Here is a 13,620-nt window from a genome sequence, read left to right as displayed (position 1 = left end):
GTAATCCCAGCGCTTTGGGAGGCCGAGGCGGGTGGATCACGAGGTCAAGAGATCAAGACCATCCTGGTCAACATGGTGAAACCCCATCTCTACTAAAAATACAAAAAATTAGCTGGGCATGGTGGCGCGTGCCTGTAATCCCAGCTACTCAGGGGGCTGAGGCAGGAGAATTGCCTGAACCTAGGAGGCGGAGGTTGCGGTGAGCCGAGATCGCGCCATTGCACTCCAGCCTGGGTAACAAGAGTGAAACTCCGTCTCAAAAAAATAATAATAATAAATAAAAATAAAAACTTCTGCAGTAAAACTAGCCTTTTTCAGAAAGCAGTTATTACAAGTGGATCACTAAGGAATCTGAAGTTTGCATTAATATTAACTTTTAAAGCTGAATGTCTAGAATAAAAGTAGACAAGACACACTTTAAATAAAATTTATAACATTTATTTAGGCAAAAAAAAAAAAAAATCCCAAAACAAAAATCTGTACACACAACATTAATATTTAAATGATGTCCTGATTTAAAATATAGCATGATTCATGTATACAGTACTCCCATTCATCTGGCCATGGTGAGAACAGTGCCTTCAGTCCAGATAACTGAGAGTCTTTGAAATGCACACACTTTCCAATGCATTTGTCATATCCTTAGAAAGGAATTAAACTGTTCTAGCAGAATTCAAACAAAAGATAACTTTTCTCACACTCACAAGTCAGTGAGAATTTGACAGTGGGAATTCTACAAAAGTCAGGGATTTCTTAATTTTTATTGTTGCAGATTATCTCAAGAGTATAGGTTTTTAAGGAAAAAAAAATGCTCTCAAGATCCTGCTTTTATTAAAGTGTCTCAGCTTTCATTAGCTAAGTAGCTTCTTCTTTCTAGGCTGCTTAAAATAAGCTTAAAAGAACCCAGTTTGAACAGTTTTTCCCAAAATAAGTCTAAAATTAAGCACACAATATTAATAAACTAGATTTATGATTTCCCATAAAATAATTTTGATAAATTTGGATTTTTAAAATATCATTAATAGCCATTCTGTCTACCTGTAAAGTTAGGCTGTGCTGTCCAAAACAGCTTTACCTCAGAGTAATGAGAAACAGCACTGATCTTTGCAAAATTTACTCCAAAAAATGGGGAGAGAGAGAAAAAAAGGAAGAAAAGTTTCTTAGGATACCAGTCAGTTAACAAAGTATCTTAGGTTAAGATTTGGAAACCAAAGAATGCATAATTTGGAGTGTACCACGTCATGCAAAGTCTATGAAATACTAAATAATGTAAAACAATTACTCATTTAAAGCACGATGAGCGAATTTTCTTATCACACGGCTATTCTCATCACTGGACAAAGATTGGTTTTCCATTATTCCAAAAATTAAACCATTTATGAGTGAATACCGAAAATTAAAAACTGTCAATACACAGCAAATGATAAAGACTAAACATCCATTATTCACAAAATCATTTCAAACCACTACCATGGATTTGAGAGGAAAACCAAAAGTTTGCAAACCTCTCTGGAAGCTGTGTCAAAGTCAAAGTTAGTGTACTGAAGCCCTAGCAATGCAAAGTCCCCAAATAAGTAACATACAGATAAAAGTGGAAGAGCCCACATCAGCTCAAAATATCATACTTCCTTTAACTTATGCCTTCAGTTTAATAATACTGTTTATACCACTATTATATACTGTATAATAACCAAATAATGTAACCATACCATTGGAGGGCAGGAGAGGGATGGGTTTCACCATCTACAAAGACTGTTAAGTTTGCTTTCCCTGCTACCTCTTTTCAACCTTGGTACTGCTGTACATTATCCTATGGGGGTAACGCATTTAAAAACATTAAGCTAAATCTGTGGTAAATTAACCTAATTTAGCACATAAAACGTGTTTTCATTAAAATGTGCTCAAAAGAGACAGGAAGATGGCCTGATGTTATGTACATGCATGGCATAATTTAAAACATAGCTAAGACCAGGCACCGTGGCTCATGCCTGTAATCCCAGCACTTTGGGAAGCTAAGGTGGGAAAATCACTTGAGGTCAGGAGTTCAAGACCAGCCTGGGCAACACAGTGAAAAACCATCTCTCTCTCTCTCTCTCTCTCTCTCTCTCTCTCTCTCTGTCTCTTTTAAACACAGCCAAATACGATGACTGGGGAGAAAACAGGTTAACACAAAAGGTCTCATTTGCAAGGGCAACTTCCTAAAGCTAGATATGTAGAATTGATGGTTTTAAACATAAAACTTGATTCTTTGGAAGTTTGCAAATAAAAGGTATCATAAAAGCAAATTCCCATGCAGGTTTATTCACTTCCACCATGGGTAATCTACTTAGGCTGACTTGTGCCACTATAAGGCATTACTGTCCTGGGGTGACAAGCAGAAATATTTATAGTCAACTCCTGAAACCGGGGGTCTGATATGCTTTTTAAAAATCCTAAACTAAGATCAATAGCCATGGAGTCATTGGTTTGAGGGTAAACTAATCCCTTATTATCACTTGATTTATGTTAATTTTCAACTGCAAAAAGAAAAATTATTTTTTGGAGAATAAAGACCACAGCAAAAATTACTTGATGCAAAAAATAAGACACCTTAAATTGTATTTGCTCAAATCTGTTTTTTTTTTTTTTTTTTTTAAAGATGGGGTTTCACCATGATGGCCAAGCTGGTCTTGAACTCCTGACCTCAGGTGACCCACCCACCTCGGCCTCCCAAAGTGCTAGGATTACAGGTGTGAGCCACCGCGCCCGGCCCAAATCTGTTCTTGTTTTACTCAATGATACCAACATGTATCGTTATACTGTTTTCAAAAAAATTTTCCCCATTATGCTCCAGAACATCATTATGCTCTAAAAAGTCAAATTCTATTTCCTTTAGTAGATTTCCTTACTGTTGCTTGTGGACTGATCTAGTGATATTTTACATCAGTGCCCACCAATGATTTGAACAATGAGTGGTTCAACCCCAGTCTAAATTGTGCTTGAAACAGCACCTCTAAGCCACACTCAAAGGCACCAAGAACAGTTACACTCTAGTCTACAGGTACAAAAGGGAGGCCTCGTAGATTCTAACTGTAGATACTGGCCACTTATGCCTCATAATTTCAATATATACATCCATTGTATTTTAGCCAGAATCAGGACCATACAGAAAATTCTGTGCCTTAATTCTTTTTTTTTCTTCTTCTTGAGGAGTCTCGCTCTGTCGCCAGGCCGGAGTGCAGTGGCGCAATCTTGGCTCACTACAACCTCCACCTCCCAGGTTCAAGTGATTCGGCTGCCTTAGCCTCTCGAGCAGCTGGGACTACAGGCGTGCACTACCACGCCCAGCTAATTTTGTATTTTTAGTGGAGACTAAAAATACAACATGGGGGTTTCACTATGTTGGCCAGGCTGGTCTTGAATTCCTGACCTCAAGTGATTCATTCGGCTGCCTTGGCCTCCCAAAATGATGGGATTACAGGTGAAAGTCACCATGCCCAGCCTTACTTTTAAATATTTTGGATGCTTCATCTATTAAGTTATTCTGAGTACAGAAGGGATTTACTGTTTTCTGTACACTTTTAGCCATTTCTGTAAATAATTTGTAGAGATAAAAACCTAGCATTAGCTTATAAAGGAGTATGCATTATTGTCTTAAACAGTATAAAACAGAAACTTGAAGCCAAACTTCTTAAATAGGCTTTCCCTTAACTACACTAGATAAAAGACCTGGAAATGGTCAATATATCTAGCAATTTCCAAGCTACCACAGGCCATCTCATTTTCTGAATTTTGTCTTAGACATTGACATTCAGAAAAGGCAAAAAACAAAAACAAAAACACTTTTAAAAGAATTCTTTATTTCCTCTGAAATAAACTTAGTCTGTGAAAACTTATCTTACACCTATAAAAATTCCTTAAGCCAATTAAGTCAGCATTAACCCAGTATCTAATATGGTTTTCAGTGACTCTAAATACCTGTTTTCTTTTTTGAGTCAGTCTTGTTCTGTTGCCCAGGCAGCACCCCACCCCTGACCCACTGAGAAGCTGGGACCACAGGGGTGCACCACCACACTCAGCTAGAGACAGGGTCTTACTATGTTGCTCAGGCTGGTCTTGAATTTCTGGTCTCAAGTAATCCTCCTGCCTCAGTCTCCCAAAGTGCTGGGATTACAGCATCTGGCCCTAAATACCTACTTCCTTTTAACTCAGTTTTCATTCACATGAAGGAACTCCAAAAAATTCAGGTCTGATTATTGTGATAATGGTATAAAATATGTTTGTCAAAAATTCAGTGAACTAACAAACTAGCTCCTTTCTAAATCAAATGCTTCTGAATAGGCACTATAATGTAAATACTCCATTTTAAATCTTTATTAAAAACATTGGCCATCTATGAAAAAAAATGTAGTTATCTGGGATTGTAGATTAACCTTATTCACAAAATAAAAATTTAAGTGAAAATTAAGTTTCTTGGTGACTTGCTATCTCCCGAGTGCTACTACTGATCTAAGTGATTCTTTACTGTACCAGATATCTTAAGGAAAGGTAATTGTCTAAAAAATAATCCATCAAAAATATGTGCAGTTATGTACTGTGAGTAGAATCATTACATTTAACCATTTAAATAGTTTAATTCTTCTCTTTCAGTTTTGGCAGTGAGATGTGGACATCTTTCTCCAACATGAACACATTAAGAAGATACACATATTTTGAACAAGATATTTTAACTTTTCATGGCAAAATTTACTGGTGTCAATTGTATTTTAACTGAGAGGTTAACACCATGTTGTTGTCTCTATTCCACTGAACAAAAATGACTTTGAAAGAGAGGAAAAGAATAGCCAGTTATAACCGGCGATAATTTTTTTAAATCACATTTCACAACAATAAGACATATGGAGATGTGGACAGTTAGTCTTTAACACAGAATGCTGTAATATTTTATACTGTGGTGCTTGGGGAAATATTCCTAGAGAATAACCAGCAGTCTGTACAGGAAGTAGCAGTCCATGCTTCTAGGTATAAATACGGAGAACAAGCTTCTACTCACTGCCTCAAGAGAGATGGGCTCCCGCAGGATAGCCTGTCTCATTTTAAAACCTATACCATAAAGCAATTCCCAGTTCCTACACTCTGTTCTCCCTTCATAGTTTTTCTTTCTCATACATCTTTCCGCCAGCCATCTAGGCTCCTGCCAGTGATTAGCTTCCACAAGATGATCTACATTCCCCTTCTTTCACACTGAGAAGGACATCTTATAAAAGATACACAGAGAGAGAATAAAGGCATTTTATACAGAAGCAGTATAAAATTTACAATTGAAGCAGTGCCAGAAATCAGGTAAACAGCTTATGTGAAGCTGCAAATTGACTGCAAGGGACTCTGAGATCAGAAAAGTCTGGCCTAAGGGTTCGTGCAAACTTTACCATAAAACTGTAGAATATCAAGCACAAGGAAGTTCAACACTGAAAGATGTGGAAAATTTCCTAAAAGGCAATGATAAAGGAAGAGACCCTTCTTGTCTCATAAGTTAAAAATCACAAGATAAATTAGAGACTGTTCACATGGGCAGTACTATACATTATCAATCCCAAACTGATCTTATGACTCTTGTCATAGAAACCCCCAAAACATCACAGAGGGTAAGATATTTCAAATGGACCAATCACAAAAAGGATTCTTGTGATTCAATTATCCAATACTTATGGCTATCAATTTAGTCTGGCTTGGGGCTGTTTTTTACAGGGAGGTGGCCTCCCATGGCGCACAATGTGTTTTTCTAAGCTGTCCAGAATGGCCACAGCAATCTGTTGGACATGGGGATCAGTATGTTCATGATCTTTGATGTTGTATAAATGCTGCAATCCTCCTTCTTCAATCAGCATGCTGCAATACCTTGAAGCTGGAAAAAACCACAAACACAAAACAGGAGAAAATAGCTTTTCTTAAAACACTTAAAAATTATTCCACACATCCAGTTGCTTAACCATTTAAAAAAAACAAAAACAGGTTGGGCGCGGTGGCTCACGCCTATAATCCTAGCACTTTGGGAGGCTGAGGCGGGTGGATCATGAGGTCAAGAGATCGAGACCATTCTGGTCAACGAGGTGAAACCCCGTTTCTACTAAAAAATACAAAAATTAGCTGGGCATGGTGGCACATGCCTGTAGTCCCAGCTACTCGGGAGGCTGAGGCAGGAGAATTGCCTGAACCCAGGAGGCAGAGGTTGTGGTGAGCCGAGATCGTGCCATTGCACTCCAGCCTGGGTAACAAGAGCGAAACTCTGTCTTAAAAAAAAAAAAAAAAAAAAAAAATTATTCCACACAAAAAAATGACTTTTAGCAGCCATTTTTTAAGCTGTTTTGTTATTGATCACTAACATGCTACAGCTTGATAAATTTCTCTATACTGGTGTTACGTCTACAGTGCAAGGCCTACACGTTCAACCAATAAATAGCTAACTTGATTGATTTCTCTAACCTTACAACATATATAATCTGTGTTTAAAAAAAAAAAAAAAAAATAACAAGTACCTGATTATTGACCCAAAATCACAGGAAAGTATTGTTTTTGTTTTGTTTTGTTTTGTTTTATAGGAAAGTATTGTTATGTTTTTATGCATTCCTATGCTTTTTTTTTTTTTTAAAGACAGAGTCTTGCTCTGTTGCCCAGGCCAGAGTACAGTGGTGTAATCTCGACTCACTGTAGCCTCCACCTCCTGGGTTCAAGTGATTCTTGTGCCTCAGCCTCCTGAGTAGCCAGAAATACAGGCACACAACATCACCCCTGGCTAATTTTTTTTTTATTTTTAGTAGAGATGGCGTTTTACCATGTTGTCTAGGCTGGTCTCAAACTCTTGACCTCAAGCGATCCTCCCACTTCAGCCTCCCAAAGTGCTAGAATTACAGGCATAAGCCACAGGGTCAGGCTGCATTTCCTATGCTTTTTAAAAACTTAATGGCACTCATACTGTACATAAAATTTTCAAATTTTTGAAATATTTTCTTTGCCTTTTTTTTTAAGATAGTCTCATTCTGTTGCTCAGGCTGGAGTATGGTGGTGTGATCATGGCTCACTGCAGCTTGCTGTGTCACCCAGGCTCTAGTCCAACGGCACAATTTCAGCTTACTGTAACCTCCGTCTCCCGGGTTCAAGCTATTCTCTTCCCTCAGCCTCCTGAGTAGCTGGGCCTATAGGCACCTGCCACCACACCTGGATAGATTTTTGTATTTTTGATAGAGGTGGGGTTTCACCAGGCTGGCCAGGCCAGTCTCAAACTCCTGATCTCAAGTGATCTGCCTGCCTCAGCCTCCCAAAGTGGCTGGGGTTACAGGTGTGAGCCACCACACCCAGTCACATTAAAACATTTTAATATAAATAGAAGTGAATTCCATTTAAATATAAGCAAAATATGCCCATAAGGTAGGAACCTAAACTATCTGAGTTGGAGACAAAATATTCTAACATTCCCCAAATTACAGTGCATTTTAGAATAAATTCTTCAGGGCTGTCATTCTATAGTCAAAATAACACTAATACCTAAAAGTAGTCACAAAAATAAACACTCAAATGAAAATGCACTACTATTTACTTATTACGTTTTATTTTCTCCTACTGAGCTGTGAAAGGTTCATTCCTTGAGTCATGAGGAAAGGAGCCTATAGTTTAGAGGCTGGGAATATGATGGGATTGACTGTTAAGAAACTTGGGCGTTCTCAGAACCTGTGGGTACAGTAAAAGGAAAAAGACTTTAGGGCAGAGACAGTTTAAGGTAGAAGAGGCAGTTTTTGATTTATGAGTGAACAGCTCTGCTTCTGGGTAATCTAGTAGGAAGAGCCAGATAAGGTGGGGGTTCAGGTGGGTACAAGGCAGTTTTCTCTGTCACATCCCATTTTTTTTTTTGAGACAGAGTCTTGCTCTGTTGCCCAGGCTACAGTGCAGTGGTGCAATCTCAGCTCAATGCAACCTCTGCCTCCCAGGTTCAAGCAATTCTCCTGCCTCAGACTTCTGAGTAGCTGGGATTACAGGTACATGCCACCATGCCCGGCTAATTTTTTGTATTTTTAGTAGAGACAGAATTTCTCCATGTTGGCTAGGCTGGTCTCAAACTACTGACCTCGTGATCCTCCTGCCATAGGCATGAGCCACGGCGCCCGGACTCCAAATTATTCTTCTCTGACACAGAAGAGCTTTTACTGCATTGCCTTTTTGTGGTATACACTGAGTTTTCATCAAAGAATATAAAAGAAGATCTCACAAAATGATACTACTTCTGCTATAAGAATACTGGTAAAAACAACTCTCACATATTCTATAAGGTCCTTTATAGCATGTCCCCTATTAAGGTCCAGTATAAGAAATTTAATTCGTAGTTAACTTCTCACAAAAACTTTACTCTTCCCTCCCTCATCTCCCTTGACAAGGATATAGAATGTTTTTCCCCTTATATGGAGAACCATGTAGCTTATTATTTGCAGCAGAGGCACAAAAATCCCTATGCATGGCCTATAAGTCTACATTTCACTATTTTCCCAATATCATAGAATTTTTTTTTTTTTTGAGACAGAGTCTTGCTCTATCGCCCAGGCTAGAGTGCAGTGGCTCAATCTCCGCTCTCACTGCAACCTCTGCCTCCCAGGTCCCAGTTCAAGCAATTCTCTTGCCTCAGTCTCCCGAGTAGCTGGAATTACAAACACGTGCCACCATGCCCAACTAATTTTTGTACTTTTAGTAGAGATGGGGTTTCACCACGTTGGCCAGGCTGGTCTTGAACTCCTCTCCTTGTGATCTACCTGCCTTGGCCTCCCAAAGTGCTGGGATTATAGGCATGAGCCACCACACTTCGACAATTGTTTTTTTCTTTTTTTTTAAAAGATGGGGTTTCACCATAATGGCCAGGCTGGTCTTGAACTCCTGACTTCAGGTGATCCACCCACCTCGGCCTCCCAAAGTGCTAGAATTACAGGTGTGAGCCACTGCACCCAGATTTTTTTTTTTCTTTTTGAGACAGAGTCTCACTCTTGTCACCCAGGCTGGAATGCATGGTGCCATCACAGCTCAGCATAGCCTGGACTTTCCAGGCTTAGGTGATGCTCCCACTTCAGCCTCCCAAGTAGCTGGGACTGCAGGAGCACACCACCATGCCTAGCTAATTTCTTTTAAATCTATTATAGAAATAAGTTTTGTCATGTTGCTCAGGCTGGCCTCAAACTCCTGGGCTCAAGCAATCCACTCACCTCAGCTTCCCAAAGTGCTGGGATTACAGGCATGAGCCATTGTGCTTGGCCCCTATAATTTTTGAAAATTTATTTTTCCTTACTTTTAATTAAAATTAAAAGTAGCAGGTGTAGTGGCTCACATCTGTAATCCCAGCACTTTGGGAGGCTGAAGTGAGTGGATCACCTGAGGTCAGGAGTTCAAAATCAGTTCAGCCAAAATAGTGAAACCCTGTCTCTACTAAAGATACAAAAATTAGTCTAGGCGTAGTGGCTCACGCCTGTAATCCCAGCACTTTGGGAGGCCAAGGCGGGTGGATCACAAGGTCAGGAGTTTAAGACTAGCCTGGCTATGACAGTGAAACCCCATCTCTACTAAAAATACAAAAAAATTAGAAGGTGTGGTGGCAGGTGCCCATAATAGCAGCTACTCGGGAGGCTGAGGCACAGAATTGCTTGAACCCAGGAGGCGAAAAGTTGCAGTGAGCCGAGATCACATCGCCATTGCACTCCAGCCTGGGTGACAGAGCAAGATTCCATCTCAAAACAAACAAACAAACAAACAACAAAAAAAAATTAGCCAGGTGTGGTGGTGTAGACCTGTAGTCCCACATACTCTAGAGGCTGAGGCAGGAGAATTGTTTGAACCTGGGAGGCGGAGGGTGCAGTGAGCAGAGATCACACCACTGCACTTCAGCCTGGGTGACAAAGTGAGACTCCATCTCAAAAAAAAAGAAATTAAAAATTTATATTTTACTATTAAAGTGGTTATGTGTGATTCTTGTGTCAAAACATTTGTGGAATGAGTTTATATTAATAAATAACTAGGCCAGGCTTGGTGGCTAATGCCTGTAATGTCAGCACTTTGGGAGGCCAACGCAGGCGGACTGCTTGAGCCTAGTTTTAGACCAGCCTGGCTAAAATGATGAAACCCCATCTCTACAAAAAATACAAAAAAAAAAAAAAAAAAGCCAGGCATGGTGGCTTGCGCTGGTAGTCCCAGCTACAAGCTGAGGTGGGAGGATCATCTGAGCATAGATGTCGAGGCCGCAGTGAGCTGTTACTGTCGCTGTACTCCAACACCGGTGACAGAGAGAGACCCTGTCTCTAAATAAATAAATAAATAAATAAATAAATAAATTAGAGCTGCATCACAGATTACAAAGAATAATTTGGAACCTGATTCAAACATTTTGCTTCTTCAGAAACCATGGGTGCTAAGAGTGACATCTTGAACAACAGAATTTTGGGTGAACGAGAATTGGGCCTTGGAATGTACCATAAACAGTGTGGATCTACTTAGGACCTTTACTCAACAAATGGACTCACTGTAGTCTCCTCATCTTTAAATTCCATGAGGTGAGAACAGTGTCTCAGTCACCACTGTCATTCAGTATCTAGTTATACCATGCTCATTCTGAAAGAATACCTTAAGTTTATAACTTAAAATTGCCTTACATTTTAAGTCAGTGTTCTTAAAAATCACTTTTTTTTAAGATATGGGGTTTCACCATGTTGGCCAGGCTGGTCTTGAACTCCTGACCTCAGGTGATCCACCCGCCTCAGCCTCCCAAAGTGTTAGGATTACAGGCATGAGCCACTGCACCCAGCCAAAAATCACTTTAATACACAATTTAGAAATAGCTTTCCTGGGAAATGAGAATTACACTTAAAGAAAAAAAAAAAAAACAGTTCTCTTTTGTGGTACATACGATTCTTGCTGCAGACATGTTGCATGGCCCAGACTGCCCATAGCTGGACTCCCGGTGTTGTGAAACAGCCAAGTAATGGGAAAAATGGATTAAAGGACCTAAAGGTTCAAAAGAAAAGAATCAAAGTTACATCCCATACTTAGTATCATTTTCTAAAGCAGAGATTCCTAAACTTTTCATTTTCAAAATTTTATCCTATTATATTTAGACTAATATAAATGAGCTACAGAATATCTTTGTCTTAACCATTTCAGAAAAGACTGTATTCAGACACATCTTGGTACAGAAGATGGAAGGTGATTAGAATGTGATACTAAAAGAAGAAAAATTTTTCCAAAAGCACTTTTTTTTTTTTTTTTGAGACAGAGTTTCGCTCTTGTTACCCAGGCTGGAGTGCAATGGCAAGATCTCGGCTCACCACAACCTCCGCCTCCTGGGTTCAGGCAATTCTCCTGCCTCAGCCGCCTGAGTAGCTGGGATTACAGGTACGCGCCATCATGCCCAGCTAATTTTTTTGTATTTTTAGTAGAGACGGGGTTTCACCATGTTGACCAGGATGGTCTCTATCTCTTGACCTCACGATCCACCCGCCTCGGCCTCCCAAAGTGCTGGGATTACAGGCGTGAGCCACTGCGCCCGGCCCCAAAAGCACTTTTTTAGTCTTTTTTTTTTTTTTTTTTTTTGAGACAGAGTTTCGCTTTTGTTACCCAGGCTGGAGTGCAATGGCACGATCTTGGCTCACGGCAACCTCCGCCTCCTGGGTTCAAGCAATTCTCCTGCCTCGGCCTCCCGTGTAGCTGGGATTACAGGTGTGCGCCACCATGCCCAGCTAATTTTTGTATTTTTAGTAGAGACGGGTTTCACCTTGTTGGCCAGGATGGTCTTGAACTCCTGACCTCAGGTGATCCACCCAGCTTGGCCTCCCAAAGTGCTGGGATTATAGGCGTGATCCACCGCGCCCGGCCACTTTTTTAGTCTTAAAGATACACATTTGAAGATAAGCAGACCTTGGTTTGGAAACTAAGAAAGAGAGAAATTAGGTGATACCTAACTAGTAGAACACCATGAAAAATGTTTACAATTATCCCTTCTGTTTTCTACTGGTCTGAATAAAAATAGGTAGAACATAAGTCAGGGAAGTAAAAAAAAATGTTGGCAACATCAGCATGAAGCAAACAACAAAAATAAGTGAGTAAAAATTAAATACTTCAGGTAATCACTAATTTAATTATCAAGTTATCTAATTATAAACAGGCATACAGTATAGACTTTCCTTTTTTATTTTTGTTATTAATTAATTAATTTTTTTTTTTGGAGATGGAGTCTCACTCTGTCAACCAGGCTGCAGTGCAGTGGTGTGACTCAAAGCAATCTCCGCCTCCTGGTTTGAAGCAATTCTCCTGCCTCAGCCTCCTGGGTAGCTGAGACTACACATACTTGCCACCAAGCGCAGCTAATTTTTGTATTTTTTAGGAGAGATGGGGTTTCACCATGTTGGCCAGGATGGTCTTGATCTCTTGACCTCGTGATCTGCCCGCCTTGGTCTCCCAAAGTGCTGGGATTAAAGGCGTGGGCCACCACACTGGGCCCGAATCTGGTGCTATTTCTAATTCCTTCAATGTGTCATTTTCTTTCAGACCTCCCTGCATTGACATGATGCCTTTTCTTCCTAAAATCTCCTGCCCCTCTTTATCTTTCAACACTCAGTTCACAACTCACTTCCTCTGAAAGGTGTGTGTCTGTTTGTGTGTGTGTGTGTGTGTGTGTGTGTGTGTGTGTGTGTATGTATTTACAGTTGGAGTCTTGCTCTGTCATCCAGGCTAGAATGCAGTGATGCAATCATAGCTCACTGCAGCCTCAAACTCCTGGGCTCAAGCAATCCTCCCACCTCAGTTTTCCGAGTACTGGGACTACGGGTATGTGCTACCACTCTTAGCTTCATCTTTAATTTCATAACACTCTATGCCCATCTAGCATAATGGTATTTAATCTCATCCACATTTGATCTCCCCCATAAGGATATAAGATTCTTGTGTCCAGACACCATGTCTTATTCATCTTTGAATTTTAAGAGCATATAACAAATTCCTAGCACTTGTCTTCAATAAATGTGGAATGAAGGAAACGATGAAAAGTGATAGATGGTGGAAAAATGCTTCTTTTAAGGCCAATACTTTTGGTGGGGTGTCGTGGCTCATGCCTGTAATCCCAGCACTCTGGGAAGCTGAGGCAGGTGGATCACTTGAGGTCAGGAGTTCAAGAGCAGCCTGGCCAACATGGTAAAACCTCGTCTCTACTAAAAATACAAAATTAGCCGGGTGTGGTAGTGGGCACCTGTAATCCCAGCTACTCGGGAGGCTGAGGCAGGAGAATTGCTTGAACCCGGGAGGTGGAGGTTGCAGTGAGCTGAGATCACACCGCTCGAGCCTGGGTGATACTGAAACTCTGTCTCAAAAAAATAAACAAATAAAAACCAATACTGAGGTGCCTCAGGGAAAAATTATGCATCTAGTAGCAATGATTCCCAGGCATGATTTCTAGACTAGGTTACTGGCTTACTGTTAATTATAATATTAATTACCTGTATGCTACCATCTCACACTCTGGAGTTGGCCATTTCAAAATAGCTGAATGCTGGAAGACACAAGACATATAAGAAAGGATTACAATATTTATTTTGCACTGCATTACTTACCACATTATGAGGCTTA

General features: G+C 40.1%; 1 protein-coding gene across 1 annotated transcript in view; it reads right to left on the bottom strand.

The window, feature by feature from the left end:
- Positions 1-422: 422 nt before the first annotated feature.
- The window catches only part of ZYG11B (zyg-11 family member B, cell cycle regulator), a 98,227-nt gene continuing 85,029 nt past the window's right edge, over positions 423-13,620 (bottom strand). The window contains exons 12-14 of the mRNA XM_012434800.3: positions 13,491-13,543; positions 10,910-11,007; positions 423-5,884 (exon numbers count right to left, since the gene is read on the bottom strand). Coding sequence (XP_012290223.1) covers positions 5,694-5,884; positions 10,910-11,007; positions 13,491-13,543 — 342 coding nt within the window. The 3' untranslated portion in view covers positions 423-5,693. The remainder of the gene's footprint in view (positions 5,885-10,909; positions 11,008-13,490; positions 13,544-13,620) is intronic.

Source organism: Aotus nancymaae, unplaced genomic scaffold, assembly GCF_030222135.1.
Source record: "Aotus nancymaae isolate 86718 unplaced genomic scaffold, 86718_ANA_hifiasm-v0.15.2.pri h1tg000007l, whole genome shotgun sequence".
Taxonomy (NCBI): domain Eukaryota; kingdom Metazoa; phylum Chordata; class Mammalia; order Primates; family Aotidae; genus Aotus; species Aotus nancymaae.
The sequence above is the reverse complement of the archived record's forward strand: the minus strand, read 5'-3'. Positions and strand labels throughout refer to the sequence as shown.